Source organism: Plasmodium chabaudi (assembly GCF_900002335.3).
Source record: "Plasmodium chabaudi chabaudi strain AS genome assembly, chromosome: 4".
Taxonomy (NCBI): domain Eukaryota; phylum Apicomplexa; class Aconoidasida; order Haemosporida; family Plasmodiidae; genus Plasmodium; species Plasmodium chabaudi.
This window is the reverse complement of record NC_030104.2, coordinates 608559-627884: the sequence shown is the minus strand read 5'-3', so window position 1 is coordinate 627884 and position 19326 is coordinate 608559. Positions and strand designations below refer to the sequence as shown.

At 23.6% G+C, this 19326-nt stretch overlaps 1 protein-coding gene across 1 annotated transcript; it reads right to left on the bottom strand.

Annotated features, from left to right (window-relative positions):
• Window positions 1-974: 974 nt before the first annotated feature.
• PCHAS_0417000 (dynein heavy chain, putative) lies at window positions 975-18281 on the bottom strand (the record flags this gene model as incomplete). The annotated part of the gene is made up of 1 exon (XM_736360.2): window positions 975-18281. One exon carries the CDS (start codon window positions 18279-18281, stop codon window positions 975-977), a length of 17307 nt encoding a protein of 5768 aa, XP_741453.2.
• Window positions 18282-19326: the final 1045 nt, after the last annotated feature.

Here is a 19326-nt window from a genome sequence, read left to right as displayed (position 1 = left end):
CTATACGTTATAGAAAAAAGCAAAAAAATCGAATAAAATGGCATATACCCTTATTATGTATATTTTTTTATTTTATTTTTGCAATAATAGTATATCTCTTAACTGATAAATCGCAGTAAAAAGGAAACATTTTTTGTCATCAATCTTCCCTTTATATTAAAGCATAAAAAAAAGTGAATATTTAATATGTCCTATATATATACATTCTCAAACTACTAGCTCATATGCCGTATTAACATTAACACACAAATTATTTACCAACTCCTATGACATATTTTTTCATTTAATGTTGTAATTAATAGTGTGAATAAAAATAATGGAAAATGCTTATATGTAGAAATATATGCAATTATATGCACATTAGTGTATACGCTTTCAAAATTAAAATTATAAAAATAAATTTTAAAAGCAAAAAAAAGTACAAACACAGCAACACACATAATGCTACTATATTTTATATTCGGAATAAATAAATAGCAGTGATATAACATTAAAAATGTCTATCCTCATGTGTGTATGAAACAAAATAATAATCTACATCGTTGTATGATATAATGTATAAACACATTATCCAATATAAAGAAAAATTAATATACGAACTCTTAAAAAGAAAAAAGAATAATTCGAGTGAAAATATTTTCTTCCCTTTAGCTAAAATTGAACGTTATAATATATTTCCATTTTTGTGTCTTAGAGATACGAATTTTTTTCATATATATATTATATCATTTAAAGTTTAATTTTTCGAGAAATCGACCAATGAAAAAAAAGAGCAAGCTGGTAAGAATGTCAGCAAAAATAAGACAATAAAACGGTGTCGAAAAATGTGTCAAGTAAGATAAAGGGTTTCACATATGAATGGCATAAACAACTGGGTTTTGTTGCAGTGTCATATGCTTACATATATATAATATAACATATATGGATATAGGAAAATGTGCACATAGAATGAATTGGAAAAAATAACACACTCTTTAATCTTTAGAACATAACAAAGATGTTCCACGCATTTTCCATATTGAAGGATCAACATCGGTTTTTAAATGAATTCTAAAAATAAAATATTTATCAGTTCTTACATTATATTTATATACAGGACAATTATAAAACATACTCTTATTATTTTCAATAAATTTAACTTTTTTATCTTTATTTGAAACAACGGTAATATGAATAACTGGCATATTTTCACACAAAACTTTTGGTGAACTTTCTTCTAATTTGCCTTCTTGCCAATTCCATTTTGATCCTTCAATAAATAGACCGTGTATATAAAATCCATGTTCAGGATATTCTTTTATTTTTTCTATATCAAAATTTTTAATATCAGCATATAATACTACTTCATCAAGAGAGAGTTGATCCTTTTTATTTAATCGTGTAATCTCTTGTTTCATACTTGTTAAAAATCCTTGAGGATTAAAAAATCCAGGTAGCCAATATGATTTCAATTTACCATTTTGGAAATAGTTCATAATTTGTTCATATCTTAAATTAAGAATATTTAACCATTGATTTAAATTATTACATACCCAAGATATTTCGGTTTCGCTAGCATCATATATCCAATGTTTAGGTATCGATTGAGTGTATAGACATTTTGTATCATTTTGTAAATCAGCTACCATTATTTTAGAACCATCTATAGCATTTATAATATCATTTAAATTTATTTTAACTAAATTAATTACTTTTTGAATTCTTTCCATTTCTTGTAAGAAAAATACTTGTAAAGGGGAAAAGTTATACTGTATATTATTGTCATCATTATTTGATTCCCAATATGTTATATCTAAATTTTCTAAATTGATATCATTTTCATTTCCCATACCAGCTGCATTTTTATTATATCTACTATCAGACATGTTTATATTTTTTCCTATATTTGCATTATTACCAATTGTATTATTTAGTAAAAGACTTTTTTGTATTGCATTTTCATTTTCTTTATTTTTATTTTTGTAAGAACTATTCTCTAAATTATTAAAATTTTTAACCATACCATTTAAGTTATTAGTCATATTTAACTGTTGGTTTGGTTGATTATTTAATTGATGATTCTTATTTTTTCTATATATCATTTTTTTAATATCTTCAATATTTATATCCTCAGGAAGTGCTTCTAATATTCCAATAGATATTTCTTTTACTACAGTTTCCATACTTTTTTCATCCCCATGATCTACATCTCGAGGTTGAATTTCTAAAATTGAATTTAAAACTTGTCTAGATTCATTCACTCGATAAGTAATTTCAGCATTGTTATGTAAACCTAAAACAGTTGGTATGTCTATATTTGGTAAGCTTTCAATAAAATTATCAAAATTTGTAATTTCAGAAAATCGAGGAATATGATTATCTAAGCTATTCACCATGTTTGTATTATTGCTGTTATTATTTGTATGATCTGAAATTTCAGGTCTACTTTTAAATAAGTCTTCACTAAAATAATGTTGTACATAAGTTAGTAACAATTCTCGATCTAAATCATCTGTTACTTTACCACCATATTGAACTTCTGCTAGCATATAATGAATCGACTCCCAATTGATTGGTCTATTCACTAATAATGTTGAATATAAATGTTTTTCAATAAATAAAAATGATGCAAACAAATCAGTTATACTAAATTCATAAGGTACACACCAACCTAAAGGTCCAAATTTTTTTCTTTCACATAAAACACAATGCAAATAAGCCAAAGCATATATAATTTTCCTATATTTTTCATCATCAATTTTATCTATTATATCTTCTTTTATCATGTCTTTATATATTTTTCTCATATTATTTTTTATACCTCTACTTAAAGAAGTTGATATTTTAATACTTCCATGTAATACACATATAGGGAACTCATCATCTGGTTCTGAAGTTAAAAATAAACGAAAATCGTCTTCAATTTCATTCAAACTTTTCAGCATATTATAAACTTCAATAATAAATGATTTATTTAAATGACAATTTTGTAATATTAACCAATTTCCACTTATTAGCGCATTTTTTAATTTTTCCTTGGCTATAATTTCTTGTCCCTCTCCCATAGATATTTTATCAGTTGGATATTTTTTGAATTTTTTTGCAAAATCATCAATCATATTTGTAGGATCACTAGCCAAAGATAATAAAAATAAAAATGGTTTTCTATTACTTGATTCAGAAAATATATTCTCTAAAGTCTCATGTTTTATACTATCACTGTTTCTATTTAATACTTCATCTACAAATTTGTTTGCACACAATATCGTTCTATCTTCTCTCAAACATCGAATTAAACATAATTTGATAAAAGAACTTATTTTGCCACTTGAATCTAAACGCTCATTATAATAAGGAATGTCTCTATTTTCAATATCTAATACATCATAATAATTTTTCCATTTATTTTCATTTAATTGTATAATATTTAATATGTCATAAAAAAATCGATTATTTTTATCATTTCCAAAAGAATGGTAAGATAAGGAATTTATACTTTTATAGAGTTTCTCATTTTTAAATAACCATTTTGTTGAACCTCCTTTATTTTTACATCGTCTTTTATTTGTATCAATTTTATTCTTATTAATAGTGTTAGTGTCCATAGTTATATTTCCTGTGTTATAATTTACTACATCATCACATTCTTCACCATTTTCTTTCTCACTATTAATATTATTGTTATTTTTCAAATTATTATTGTTGCTTCTTGCACTACTATTTGCTCCGTTTGAAATCGGTGCACCTTTTTCTTCACTAGCTAAATAGACATTTGTTGTATCATTCATATTTGTATCCGTAGCATTTCCTTTTTTGTCCTTATTTTTTATATCCATATTTCCATTTAATATATTATTATTCAATAACTCATTAGTTATATCATTTGAGGGATTATAATTAGAAAGAGGGTTTAAGAAAAAACTTATATCCTTATTACTTATAATACCGTCATATAATAATATTTTCAAAGCTATTAATAATTTGAAAATAATTTTATGCTGATCAAATAAACATCTTTCCATATAACTAATAATTAAATTTGTTAATGTAAACAATATTGATTCTACCCTTTTTTTTATATGTTGACCTTTTTCTGCTTTTTGAATTGATAAATCAAATTGCTCAAGAAATTGATGTAATGATGTATTATATATATAATTAACATTTGTTATATCAACTATACAAAAATATAATATACTTCCTCTTAATGCTACACTTCTATATTGTTCTCGTTTTTCATTTATTTCTTTTTTCTTTTCATTACTATCTTTTAATTTTATTTCTAACTCTTTTGACAACGTTTTTGTATTATTTAATACTTCTATTAATTCTTCATCTTCAATCAAATTAGAACTACTTGTATTTAATTTATATAATAGTTGTTTATCTAAATCTTGTAATGATTTTGTATTGTCCTTAAGTTCAATCATAATATTTTTCAAAGACACCTCTAAATGTTTCTGTTCTTCTGTTAATACTCTTCCTAATAATTGATCTTCTAAACCTTTAACTGTAACAGTAAAATCAATTACACAACATTTTGCATATATTTCTGGACTATAACTAGGATTAGGTAAATTTGTGGTCATAAATAAATTAAAGTTATCATCAAAATAAACGAAATTACTTTCTACTAACACATAATTCTTTTTTCCTTTTTTAATAATTTGTTTTTCTAAAATGGGATCTAATATAGGATCAATATATTCTTCAACATTTTCAATAAGCAAAGTTTTTCCTTCACTTAAACAAAATTCTAAATTGTCTTTAAATTTGGGACTATTAAATGTAGTGATACATCTATGATTTGATAAGTTATTTTGAAATTCTTTATTCTTTATCCAATTATTTGCTTGACATTGAGGATCGATAAGTAATCCATATTTATTACTGTTTTCACTAATTAAAGCATTTTCAATACTTAACTTATCATTTGGAAGTTTTTGAACACTCCAATCGCATATTTTTGTATCGTCATGTGATAATACATATTTTATTACATCTATATTAGATGAAACTGGAATATTTTTAACATTTTTTGTATAATGATAAAAGACATCATTCATAAGATAATTTCTAAATTCTGTATTAAACATACCACAATAAGAAATAAATGAGGAACACATAAATACATCACCAACTATTTTTTTTTTAATATTAGAAAAATTATTGGAATCTTCGGTCCATCTTGCTTTTTCGCTAGCTAAACCATTAATCAATTTATTAGCTTGTTCAATTCTTTGTTTCGTTTTTAATGCAGTTTCTTCTAATATTTTTTTCTTTTTACACATATTTTCAATGTCTAATTTCAAATTGTCGACAAATAATTGAGCTTTTAATAATGAATCTTCAGCCTTCTCTAATTGTTTTAATGCATCTTCTAGTCGTCCTGTTTGAATTTTTAAATAACTCATTTTTGGCTTTACAATTTTAGATGCCTGGTGATACATAGCCATAGCTCCAACCCATTTACATAATCCTTCAGCCGCAGCGGATGCCTTTTTGGCTATTTGAGTTTTAAAAAAATGAGACTCAATATATGGTTTAAGTAATTCAATAGTTTCTTCATTAATATTATCTTTTTCATTTTTTGAAAAATCAAATAATAAATTTAAAAAGCGAATATCAGCCATTAATGGTTTTGCATATTCATCAAATGAATCTTGTATAAATTCCACATGTTGTTTATTTACATATTTCATGTTTATTTTCGGTTCTTTTAATTTCCCTTGTAATAATATTAAAACACCATCAAAAACTATTCTTATAATATCAGATGGAGTTTTCATACTTTTTAATTCGGTTATATCTTTTGCTGTTATACTTTTTATAGCTTCTTCAGCTTCATGTAAATATGGTAATGCTTCTTGTAAGTCTTTGTCTGCTTCCTCTTGTTCTTTTAATATTATATCCTTTTCTTTAATACATTTATCTCTAAATTTTGAAACTTCAACACTTTGTATTTCTGCTTTTAATGATTCATTTTTTACCTTCTCTAATAATATATTCATTTGTTCATCTGATTCTTTTAATTTTTCTTCCTCCGATGTTAAACTTTCTCTCATTTTCTGTACATCCATAGCTGCTTCATTTAATTTCTTTAGCCCAATATCAACACTTTCTTTTAAGCATTTTATTTCATCATATTTATTTACATACATATCTTTATATAAACTAATAAATGTTAAATACGATTTGGGTGTTACATATGTATTTCTTCGCATTCTTTCTTTATAGGTCTCACATGTTTCTGAAACCTTTTGATGTATAATAGCAAATAAATTATAAAAATCACTTTTCAAATCATCTTCAATATCAATATTAAAATTATCTAAATAAGCAGTCGATACATTAACCAATGCTTCTAAAGGCCATTTTAAAAACCAGTCTATAGTTACACAATTATATATACATGGGAATTGTTGATATCGTAAAGCAAACTCTTTATGTATAGGTGAAAAACATAAAAATATATGTAAATTATTTCTAAAATTTTCTAATAAATAATCAAAAATAGCACTAGATGGTACATTAAAATCATTTACAATTTTATCATCTTTTTTTTTATTTCCTGCATTTTTCATATCTTTACTACTAATCATATAGCTACTATTTCTGTTATCATATTGTGCATCAAAATTGTATTCGTCAAAATTGTTTAATGAAGATGCATCACTTTTCATTTCTGAATCATTTGAATCATTGTCTATTTCTAAATCATCTAATGTGTAATCGTATCTTGTATTCTTCTGTCTTTTTTTATTTCCTTTCGTTTTTGATGATTGATTATATTTATTCATTTCTTTAAGATATGCTTCTTTCATCTCAGAACATATTGCCTCTTTTTCATCTTTTATAAATAACCCATAAACTAAACCAGTAGATAAAATAGAATTTACGTGCTCTAATATGAAATCATTTTTTTCTATATCATTATCACTTAATAAAAATGTTGTTTTTTTATTCATTTGCCCAGCTGATATATATAAATTTTTTAAGTCTTCAAAAAATAAATTCTTTGTATAGGTTTTTGTAATATTTAATTGAAATAATACTTGTTCACTTATAAATACACTAAGCTTTGTTAAAGATCTTTTTCCAGATCCACCAACACCTACTAACATACTTGAACCTCTAGGAGTCTGCATAATTCTATTAATAATAATTAAATGCTTTAATGAATCATCAAAAAAAACAAAATCAAATTTCTTTACATTATTTATATTATATTCTTTCATATATTCATAAGCAATATATCGTAATCTTTCAAAATCAAAAACTATTTTATAATCTTTTTTCATCCAACTAAATGAAAAATTATTTATATTTTCTTCATTATCTTCTGTTGTTATATCATTTTTGTTAATTCCCATATTTGTCTTATCATTATCTCCAATCTTTGTATTCATTTTGCTAACCCCTGTTTCCATTTTAGATGCTCTCACATCGGTATTCAAATTTTTTATTTCATTTTTATTAGCAGAAGTATTTGCATTAGTACCATTATGTTTCTGATCCTGCTCACCATTTTCTATTAAATCATTCTCTATCATATATTCTTGTTCTTCTTTTTCAGACACATAGAAATAACTAAAATATATATTTTTATCTGCTATATCCATATGAGATGGATAGTACTGTTTAAATATTTGTTTTATTTGATCTAAAGAATATTTTTTGTCTTCTACTCTAGATAACTTATCAATTAAAACTCTTTCACATTCATGTTTCCATAAACATAAGAAGTTATATAAATTATTATCTATCGTTTTATAGGGACATAATAACATTGAGTTAAATATTTTTGCTAAGTCTCTTGTTGTATATAAATAATGAAAACGGGAAGGTACAGGTAAAAGATATTTTTTTAATCGACCAAATAATTTAATAGTACATAAAATTATCTTATCAATATTATCAATTATTTCTTCAGAAAATTTTCTTTTTTTATTAAATTTTGTTCGTAATACTGTTCCATATATTGTATTTATAGAATTTAAATTATATGGAGGAATATTAATATTAAACCACTTCGATTTCAATCGTTTAGGTATATCATTATTTCCACAACCAGGATGATTAATACATCCTATATATTCTAAATCTATAATCTTTTTAAAGTTACCTCTTTTATCTTTATCTAAGAAATAAAATCCTTGGAATTCAATAAGTTGTCTTAACAATTCTAATGTACTTTGATCTCCCCATTCATTAATTTTGGGCATTGACATATCATCAATAAAAATAATTGATTTTGTATTTCCTATGGGACCATATGTTTTTCCAGTTTTTCTTTCTAACTCCGATTCAATAAATAATTGGAATTTTTCTGGAGTTGTCACACTCGAAAAGTTAAATCTTTTTGTATTCTTATCTTGTTTAGATGTATATAATAAAGCTATAGATGTTTTAGCAGATCCAGTAGAACCCAATAATAATGTACTCTTATATGTATGCAAATTATGTGAACGAATAGGAATATTCGATATCAATTTTATTATATGTTCTACCTTATCAGTTTCGATTGTTGGAATTAATATTGCAGATATTGTGTTCATATTTTTAGGCATTTTAAAAATTGATAAATCAAACTTTCTTAATTTTCTTAATTGCATATCAAAATAATAATCATAAATAAGACACTTATCGTTTTCGAAATCGTCATCCATATCTCCAACATTTTCAGATTCTAAAAGCGAATCATAATCCTGTTTATCAGTCATACTTGTTTCCAATTTTTCATCATTATTATAAGTCACATTTTCAGAAACATTATTTTCTTTTGTTTTTTTTAATTCTTCATTTTGTTCTAATGCTGATCTTAATCTACTTACATTATTGAATAAATAATTATGTACCTTAATCCTATATGAATATTCTAATAAACCACATAAACCCCAAACTATACAATATAACATTATATCTTCACACTCTTCAGCTTTTATTTGATCATATTTTGTTTCAGATCCAGGATTATAACTGTTTGGGTTTTCAATTTTATATTCATATTCCCCATCATTTGGTTCAGTCTGACCATTTTTAGAATTATATTCAATTTTGTCAACGATTTTAGGGTCTTGTTTCCCATTTCCAGTATTAGGCAATGCCTGGTTTTTGTTAGACAAACTCGAACCTAATGTTTTATTCTCATTACTTTTGTTAGGCAATAATTTATTTTTTTCAGAACTCGGTGTTTGTTCTTTTTGTTTCTGTAGATCTACTTCTTTACTTTTTTTATTTTTTGTTCCAACCAAATTGATAGAATTCTCAGATTTATCTAAGTCATTTATAAGATTATCATTCTGACTTTGTTTTATTAGTGTGTTACCAGTTTGGTGCGATAATTTTTTTTCTTTTGAATCGGGGCTAAAATATATTTTATTTAAATCCTCTTCATTATACATAAAATTGTTTATTGCATTTATATACTGAATTAATAAAGAATTTAACAAATTTATCATTTGAGAAATTAAAATTGGATCTGATACTTCCATAACAAATTTACAATTTTCTCTTAAAAATTGAAGAATTTTAATTTTGTCCAAATAAAAAACAAATAATTTATTAAAAATTGTAAATAATGTATTACCATAAATATTTATATCTTTTATTTTTTTTAACCAACTATAAATAAAAGGTTTATATCCTAAATCATTATCAGAAATATAAACTATACCTGTTCTACTTACAGTAGCTGGAGAAGCATTATTTAAATTCTCTACTTCAAAAGCAATTTTCGTATTATCTGTCATAGGAATTCTATCATTATTAGCTAAAGTCAAAATCTTATTATCATCTAAAACTGTATTTAAGTTTTCAATCCAAATTGCATCAACTGGTCCATCACATACTATCCATGTATTATATTTTAAGTTACTATTATTATACCTTTCCCATATATTAGCAAAAATACCAGGTGTCCATTCTTCACTTAAATTATCTTTAACACCATACATATGCTCAGATGTTATTGATTTAGGATTTAGTGTAATTATTTTAGTAAGAATATCAACATTTGATAATGCAGATGTTAAAATATTTAATATTTCTGTTTTACCAGTTAATGTATTTCCTACTAACATAAATCCATGTCTAACCAATGATGTTTCATATAATTGCAATATTTTTAAAATCCATTTTTTTTTTGCACACAACTTTTTATTCTTAATAATCTTTAATACATTTTCTTCTACCAGCTGATAATTTTTTTTTGTAATATTATGAAATTTAGGAAAAACATCATTTAGTAGTGATAAAAATAATAAAACATCATCATGAACTAATTTAGATAAATTCATATCTCTTAAAGTACGCATTAAAAGTATTTCTTCATCGATGTCATTTCCTGCTTCTGCTCTTTTTGTGTCTCCAGCAGTACGTAAAACGGATAATATATTTCGAAGCCCAAAATCGTAATGCTTTTGCTTTGACAATTGTTCTTCACATAATGTATATAATGATTTAAACTTGTTACTCAAATTATCTATATCTAAATATCCAACAGATGCTAATTTTACTTTTATTATAATTTGTCTATCTGGAACCATCATAGAAATAAATCGAAAAAATATTTTCAAATTTTCGGGTAATAATTGTCTACCAGCATATCCAGGATTCATTGTAATAAAATAAGCAGATGATGGATTTAAATTAATTGATTTTGAATCACCAGGAAAAAGAAAATGTTTTAAAGATTGTTTTTTTGCTGTAACAATAGATTCTATTTGCATAGCAACAACAGATAATACATCTAAATTTATTCTATTAAATTCATCAAAACATCCCCATAATCCACTTCTACACAAACCTTTAAATATTTTTGCCATATCTTTATGTTTATGCTGATTAGAACAATTTGTTACTATTACATATATACCTAATGTTCTTCCTAAATCTTTTACTGTTTCTGTTTTACCAGTACCAGCTGGTCCTGCTGGGGCACCACCATAACATAGTCCTAATGCTTGGGCACATGTTAAATAGCATCTATCTGTTAAAGGAGTAATACATAATCTTTCTTTTATACCTAAATATTCATAAGAATATATAAAATCGACATCGGATATACTTATTAAAATAATATTTTTTTCGGGTTTATAATATATTCTTGTTTGTTTTAACCAATCAAAATCGGTACATGTTTTTATTTTATGTTCTTTTATTTTTGTAGACATCTCATTAAATAAATCTCGTTGATGTACATGTATAGTAACAAGAGTCTCATATTTCGTTCTATTAAATTTTGTTCCTAAATCAGAAAGACATATATTTACTAACTCAGACATAATATAATTTATTTTTTTATTCGTAACTTTTAATATATTTTTTTCTGAATGATATTTGTTTATACATTTTTCGATATCATTTGTCCACATAACTTGTAAACATATTAAAGAAACTTGTGCAATATTTTTATCACAAAATTCTTTTAAATTCATACTTTTAAATAATTGAGCCGAACTAGCCACTCCTAATTTACATTCTCTTTTTATAGCTTTTTGCATTTCTTTTTCTAAAAGTATTAACCAATTTTCTATATTTCCATCAATAGTTACATGGCTAGATAATTCAACCGTTTCAATATCATCCTTTTCTTTATTATTAATACATACAATTCTTTTTTTATTTTGAATATTTTTTATAGTTAAATAATTTATTGCATCAAATAGTTTGATTAACTCGGATTGAATAATATTTATGTCGGATCCTTGTGATAAAATTTTTAATAATACTAAATTAGATACAAAATAAAAACGAGGAAATTTACTTCTTTTTCCTTCTAAATAGGATTCTAAAGATTTTTGACAACTTTCTAAACCCTTTTGCATATTAGGTAATAACTCTTTTAACATACTACTTTGACAACACTCTACAACAATAGATGATTCATTAGCAATGTTAATAATATTAATCCAATCTTTATCGATTTGATGAAATCTTTTTGATTCAATTGGCATTTGTCTAGCTATATCACCACTTGTAAATACACTCTCCATTGAACACCATAACATTTGAACCTTTATCCATCTCTCAACTATATCACTACAATCAGACAATTTATTTAAAAGGATTGATAACTTATTTTTAAATGGCTTACTATATTTTGTAGAATTTATATTATTTAATAATATCTGACTTTCTTCTAAACTTTCTTGTATTTCTGTAACTTTACTACCTACTAATATACATGCATAATCTCTATTCTTCCATTTACTAAAACGAAAACAAGTTTCATTCCATATTTTATATTGCTCATTAATTTTTTCTTCTATACTTGCTTCTTTTTCTGCACTATCACATATATCTAATATATCATCTTTTTTTCTTAACAAATATTCATTTATTAAATCTTTAATTAAAAAATCCATATTATCTAAATCGAGATTATTTAAATTGTTTATATATTCATCTTCATCTAGATATCCATCATCTAGTATTACATCATTTTCTTTGCCTATTTTTTCTGTATCGTTCAGAATTTCTGCTTCCACTTCTTCACCAGTTCCCTCATCCTTTAGTATGTCCCCTTTAGAATGGTCTATAGTATTTTCCACTAAATCGGATTCTTTTCGAACTTCAGACACATTTTTTTTAACTTTTTTATCCTTAACATTTATTTCTTTTTTTTTCTTTTCCTTTAATATGTTAATAATTTCAATCCAGTGTCTTTTCAAAATTGTCTTTTTCTCTAGCTCTTCAATTATTGGTGTAATCTCTTTAAAGTAAACAATTTCTTTAACTAAATTTTTATATACTATAATAGTTTTTAGATTTTTAGGTAATTGAGAACATTTTTTTTCAAATACTAAAATTTCTTCCTTTAATTCTTTTATTTTTATTATCCCATCATTCCATTTTAGATTTTTCCATTCATTCAATTTTTCTTTTAGTTGCACATATAAATCATAAAGAGAATAGAAATTATTAACTTCAGTTATACTTAAAAATAAATCGGAATGCTCTTGATGCTTTAATCCAAATATAGATTCTCCTTTATAATAACTATTATATTTTTTTTTTAAAATATTTATTTCTTCTTTATATCTTTTTAATATTTCAAAAACAGTCAATGGATTTGCATGCTTACTTTTAAAATTCATTTTTAAAAAGTTGGTTCTAAACAATTGCATACTATATTTAAAATTATATATATTATTTATCAAATCATTTTTCATAATACTTTTTTTTTCTTGTATTTCTTCTTCAACCTTTTTTGTTAAGCATATTAATTCTTTAAATTGGTTCATAATTACATTTTTCTTTTCCACTTCAATTCTGTACAAGCTTATAAACTTTTTTTTCATTGCATTTAGCTTGTTGAATGTGTTTATAAAATTTTTATTATAGGATTCATTTAATTCGTTTGAAAATTCTTTATCACCCTTTTTCTCTAAAGCTGTTCCAAAATTTTGTTGATAAGCATTGTTATCATAAAAGCTAGTACTACCAACATCATTCCCTTCACCATCATATGTGTTAAAATTTTTTAATCTATCAATTTGCTTTTTTAAAAAGTTATTCATATAAAATTCAAGTATGTCTAGCATTTCATATATCGGATTTAATACTATATCTATATTTGATTCAAATGTATGAATTTTTTTTATTACATCTATTACATAATAAAGAGAATCTATATCTATGATATTCTTTTTCAATTTTGTTTTATATCCATTCATCTTCTTTATTAGCCAATCACTTTTTCTTTTTACAGGATAAATAATTTTGTTCGCACATTCTAAAGCTTCATTTTCAATAATGCTTACTAAGTACATCTTAAATTTTTCTAAATTAAATTTAAATACGTTTAATATGTACACATTTTCTATATTATTTATTTCTTTTTTTATATTAATATATTCCTTTATTTTTTCTTCTTCCTTGTAAATATATGGATCATCTTCATCATCATAATCATCACTCGATTCTTCATCACTACTATAATTACAAATTTCTACATCTTCATTTTTATCATTGTCTTTTTCTCCGATTTTATTTTTTCCTGAATCTGAATCGTTGTCTCCACATATCGATGTTTTCTCTTTTTTAGTCTGCTCCTCACCATTTTCATCATATATTATTTCACCCATAGACATTGAATAATTATTACTATTTACTGATTTTATTTTCTTTGGCATATTTTTTTGTTTTTCCATACTTTTTAATCTTTCCATCTCAAACTTGTTTATTATACATTTATACTTATCAAACTTTTTAATAAAATCATCTACTACATTTTGAAATCCACTTAACTTTTCATTTAACATTATAAGTTCCTTTTCAATATGTTTATCATCTTTTATTTTTTCATAAAAATCAAAATAATCTTTTAAATTATTAACACAATTATTACTTTCTATATTAAACTCATAATCATCTTCATTCTTATTTCTTTTCAAAAGAGACGAAGAATCCAAAAGCTCATCAAAAATACTTTTTCTACTACTTCGTCCTACTTCTTTACTTACATCCTCAGTATCATCAATTTGTTTATCTTCTTCTGCCTTTTCAAACTTGCTTATCAAATCGTCACTACTAACCCAGTTGTCTACATATATCAAATTGTTTATTAAAATGTTAATCATTTTTTTAATGCCCTCTTTTATATTATTTATCGACGGATTTATAATAATTTTATTTTCATGGATAAGCAATAAAATTTCAATAAAATTCTCTTCCTCATAAAAACTTGTTTTATCGCTATCTGTGCTATCATTTTTTTTTTCTTCAAATTTATCAAATGAAGACCATTTATTAATTATACTTCTAATATTTTTTAAATATATTTTCTTAAGGGTAGATAAAAATATATTATAATAAAAGTTTCTTGTATTTATTATTTCGTCTTTTGTAATTTTACTTTTTAACTTATTTTCATACACATATTGTATATTATTTAACAGATCAAAGATTGCTATTTGTATTTTTTTTGATATAGAATTACATAAAATAATTTTTTTATATATCTTTTTTTTCTGTCTATTTATATTAAATTTCTCGTTTTTGTATTGTAATATTTTATAAAGTGTTTTTATATTATAATTAATATGATCATCTATTATATAATATAAAGAATTTATGTTTTCATCAAAGTATTTTATTTCTTTTGTTAAATTATCAACTGAATCTTCAACAGCATAATTGTTCCATGTATATTTCACAGCATAAGGTACTATCAGCTTATCCATATATACAAAAAATCTTTTTAATGTATATTCTATATCCTTCTTTTTATTACTTTTCATTTTTTTTACAAGTATTAATATATTGTAAAACTTATAATATAATGTATAGATCCTAGATTCTTGAGACATCATACTTTTTATATCATCTGGTATTTCAAAATTAAAAGACATAAAAATTTTCGCTTCTCTAATTATTTTTTTAATTCGATTATCAAAATTTACTGTAACATTTTCTGTTTTAGGATGCTTAACAAATATAGTAACATTCAAGCTGTTTACACTTTTTGTAAATGATACCCAATGTTTAAATAATCGATTTTTATATTCTTCAATAAATTTAAAAATCTTTATATATAATTTTAATACTTCTTTTCCACTCGAACATTTAAAAATTTTATTTTTTATTTTCTTATTTTCAGATTCATCGGTTTTTACTAATTTATCGTCATTGCATTCTTTCCCTATATCACTTTTTCCATCTTCTTCAGATACCCCTTTTTTTTTTACATCGCTTTTTTTTTTTTTTTCATGTTCTTCTAATAGTTTTAAAACTTCTTTATTTATTTCGAAAAAAATGTGGTTACTTCCTAGCTTATCTCCTTTCTCATTTATACAACTATTTGTGTCTACTTCTTCGCCTGTCTTGTCATTTAATTTTTCATCCTCATCGGTAACATCTAAAAGGGCTTTTTCAAAACCTTTTAGTGGATTGGCATTCTTCAAATTTGCCATCTCAAAATAGGAAGAGACTTGATTTGAAGAGTCAAGCATCAAATTGTTTTCATCTAAAAATATTTTAATTATATGATTAATTTTATAATTAATACTAATTATCCAAAATATATTTTTAAGATAATTAATATTCTTGTTTGAGCTTAAATTTATTTTATAATTTTCTAAATCATTATTAATTGAATTAAGAATGTCTAAAAATTGGGAAAGCAGGATATCATATTTTGTGTGTAAGAAATTTATTAAATAATCCCTTATAAAACATTTTTTAAATTTAAAAAAAATGAAAAATGAAAACATAATATTTGAACTGCTAGTTAGTAAACTTATTACACTTTCTTGTAAATCACTTTCTAATTCAGATATATAAACTCTTAGTTCAACAAAATCTCTATCAAAATAATTGTCTGTATAATTTAACATATCATCAATATGCTTCGATTTAAATTCTTTTATGTACTTTTTAAATGATGTTGTTATAGTTTGAATTGCATCAAATTTCACTTTTTTTAATTCCTTAAATTGTTTTATACATAAAAATAAATCTACCAACTTCTTTAAACGTCTACAAAATAAATCCATCTTACAAAATATAACTTGTGTATCTAAATTAACAGATTTATTTTTTGAATTATTTTCAAAAAATGTTTTTATATTATTAAATTCTTCTTTATATTTTTCTTGTAATTTAAAACATAATTCAAATTTTTCAATTAATTCATCAGGATCTAATTCCCATAACTTTTCTTTATCTTTTGTCATTTCATTCATTATAAAATTCATAGTTCTTATATTATTTCCGTTCATTCCATCATTTGCATAGTTCTCAATGCTATCACTATTTTCTCTATCTTCATTTTCATCAAATTCGCTATCATAACTATCAAAAGAAGAATCGCTTTTTTCTGTTTCTTGATCAGTGTCATTATTTTCATCTAAACTTGGTTCCCCATTTTTATTTTTCATATGTTTATCATAATAATCATATCCTTTTTTATTATAATTATTTGAATTTTTTTTCAAATTAGATGAATGCATATTATCTATTCCTTCCTCTAAATAATTATCCTCACTAATATTATTACTATCATTGTCGTTGTCTTTTTTTCTATTATAGTTTCCAAACTTGTCTACATATTCACCATTATTTTTTTTATTATTCCTTTTTGGTTTTCTAAAATTTTTTTTTTTTTTTTTTGCAAAAAATATTTCATTTTTGCATTTTAAAACAAGCTGGTTTGTAATTTTGATAAATAGATTATTCAGTTTGTTTGGAGTGTTGTAAAAACGTGCAACCAAATAAATCATTTTTATTGAATTCAAAAGGGAAGGAATGTTATCAATAATATTTTCGACATTACATAAATATAAAGATAATATAAACTGTTCAATACTTTCTAAATATTTTATATTATCCTTACTTTCGTTATATTCATTTTCTATTTTTATTTCTAATTCCCTCCATTTGTTTAATATATCAAAAGTATATGCATATTTCTGTTCTTCATTATTGGAATTATTTATATTTATATTATTTATTATATTTTTAATTTCACTACTCTTTAATTCTTCAATAATAAATAATAAATATCTATGTTTATATCTCCAATACTGAATTTCAATAAATGGACCTACATCAAAATTAGATTTTTTATATTCTTCTATTTTATGTTGCATATCATTAAATAAGCATTCTATAATATTTAAATATTTTGTTAGTAATGCTGTTTCTATTTTTTTTTTGTGAATCTTATTTTCTATTTCATTTCCACTTTTACTATTCCCCTTAACACTTGAACTCTCTTTTTTCTCATCATGCTCGCTTTTATTAAATATATTGGCTTTGTTTTTTTCACAAATCATTTCATATTCATAAGTTTTTTGTTTCTTCACCTTTTTTATGTCTTCTAAAATTAAAATAAATTCATTTAATTCTTTTATATATACATCAAAATCCATAGAAAATTTATTTATCTCATCAATGCATATATTTTTATATATATTTTTGTTATTAAAAAATAATGGATATACAACTTTTAAAAGCATTATTTTTAATGTGTCTAATATATTTGGTGATAATACTCCATATAATATATTATTTTCTTCTTTCATATATCCATTCATATATTTATGAAAATAAACAATTTTCCCATCAAATTTTATATTTGCTTCGTTTTTTAAAACAATCTTATTATCTTCAATGTTAAATAATAAAACATCATCTTCTCCTTTACTCAGAAAGTTTTCTACAGCCTCTTTATTTTCTTCATCATTTCGCTCGATTAAATCATCTATGTTATATTTTTCTTGATAAGAAAATCTTAATCGATTCAGAACCCAATTGTACACATTGCTAGTATGTACTTCATCATTTCTCCTGTCCATTTTTGCTCATCGATTAATTAATTCGTATGTTTTCTTAGAATTAAATAAAAACTCTTACTCATATGTCCGTACATTTATATATACAATACAAATAATACTAGTATATACCACCAAAATGGGTACCTACATAATATATACTTAACACTGCATATATATTTTCAAATACCTATATATACATAAACTCATACGCAAGTACCTTTTTTACATATAAAAATGAATATATATTATTATCATATGAAAATATATATCCATTTACATATATTTATACTATCTTGCATAAACATTTTATAATATATTCTCTTTAAAATGTCTTTTCCATATAAGTACACACATATATAAATATGTACATATTTATGCGTGCATATTTACTTATCCTATTGCATATTATTTGCCCGTTCTCTCTCCAATTTTTTTTTTATACATAGTAAATGTGAAAATTTTCCATTTATAATAAACTTAGGAGAAAATATTTATTTTTAGCTAGTAGTAGTGAGTAACCTCTTTGAAGTCTTAAAGAGATAAAATTTAAATGTGCGCAAATAATATTATGTATACGCGAAAATGCAAATAAGTACGCATATTGCCTTAATTTCTTGTTTATTTTTATTTATTTTTATTTATTTTTACCTATTTAGAAACTATTGGAACTGCTTCTAACCGTGTCTTAAGACAAACCCATACCCTATCTCACTAGTTAGCACTTTAAAATTTATTATTGCTTCTAAAATATTTCAACGTTTTATTTATAACTCAATTTTGAAGGAAAAAAAATGCTATTTTATTATATACTAGCCAAAACGAATAAAATATATATATACCTATTTTAAACATGCTTATACCTAATTTTTCGAACCACAGTTTTTATATGACCATGCATATTTTATTTCACGTCTCCACTTTATGTATATATAAAGAGAAAAAAAATTTTTCTACTTCATAATGTTTAATATTATTCATACTAGATGCAGAAACGATTTTAAAGGTCCTATTTAAAAATGGATTCCCATTTTATTTAACGGATAATTTCCTTTATTACATTAAATTT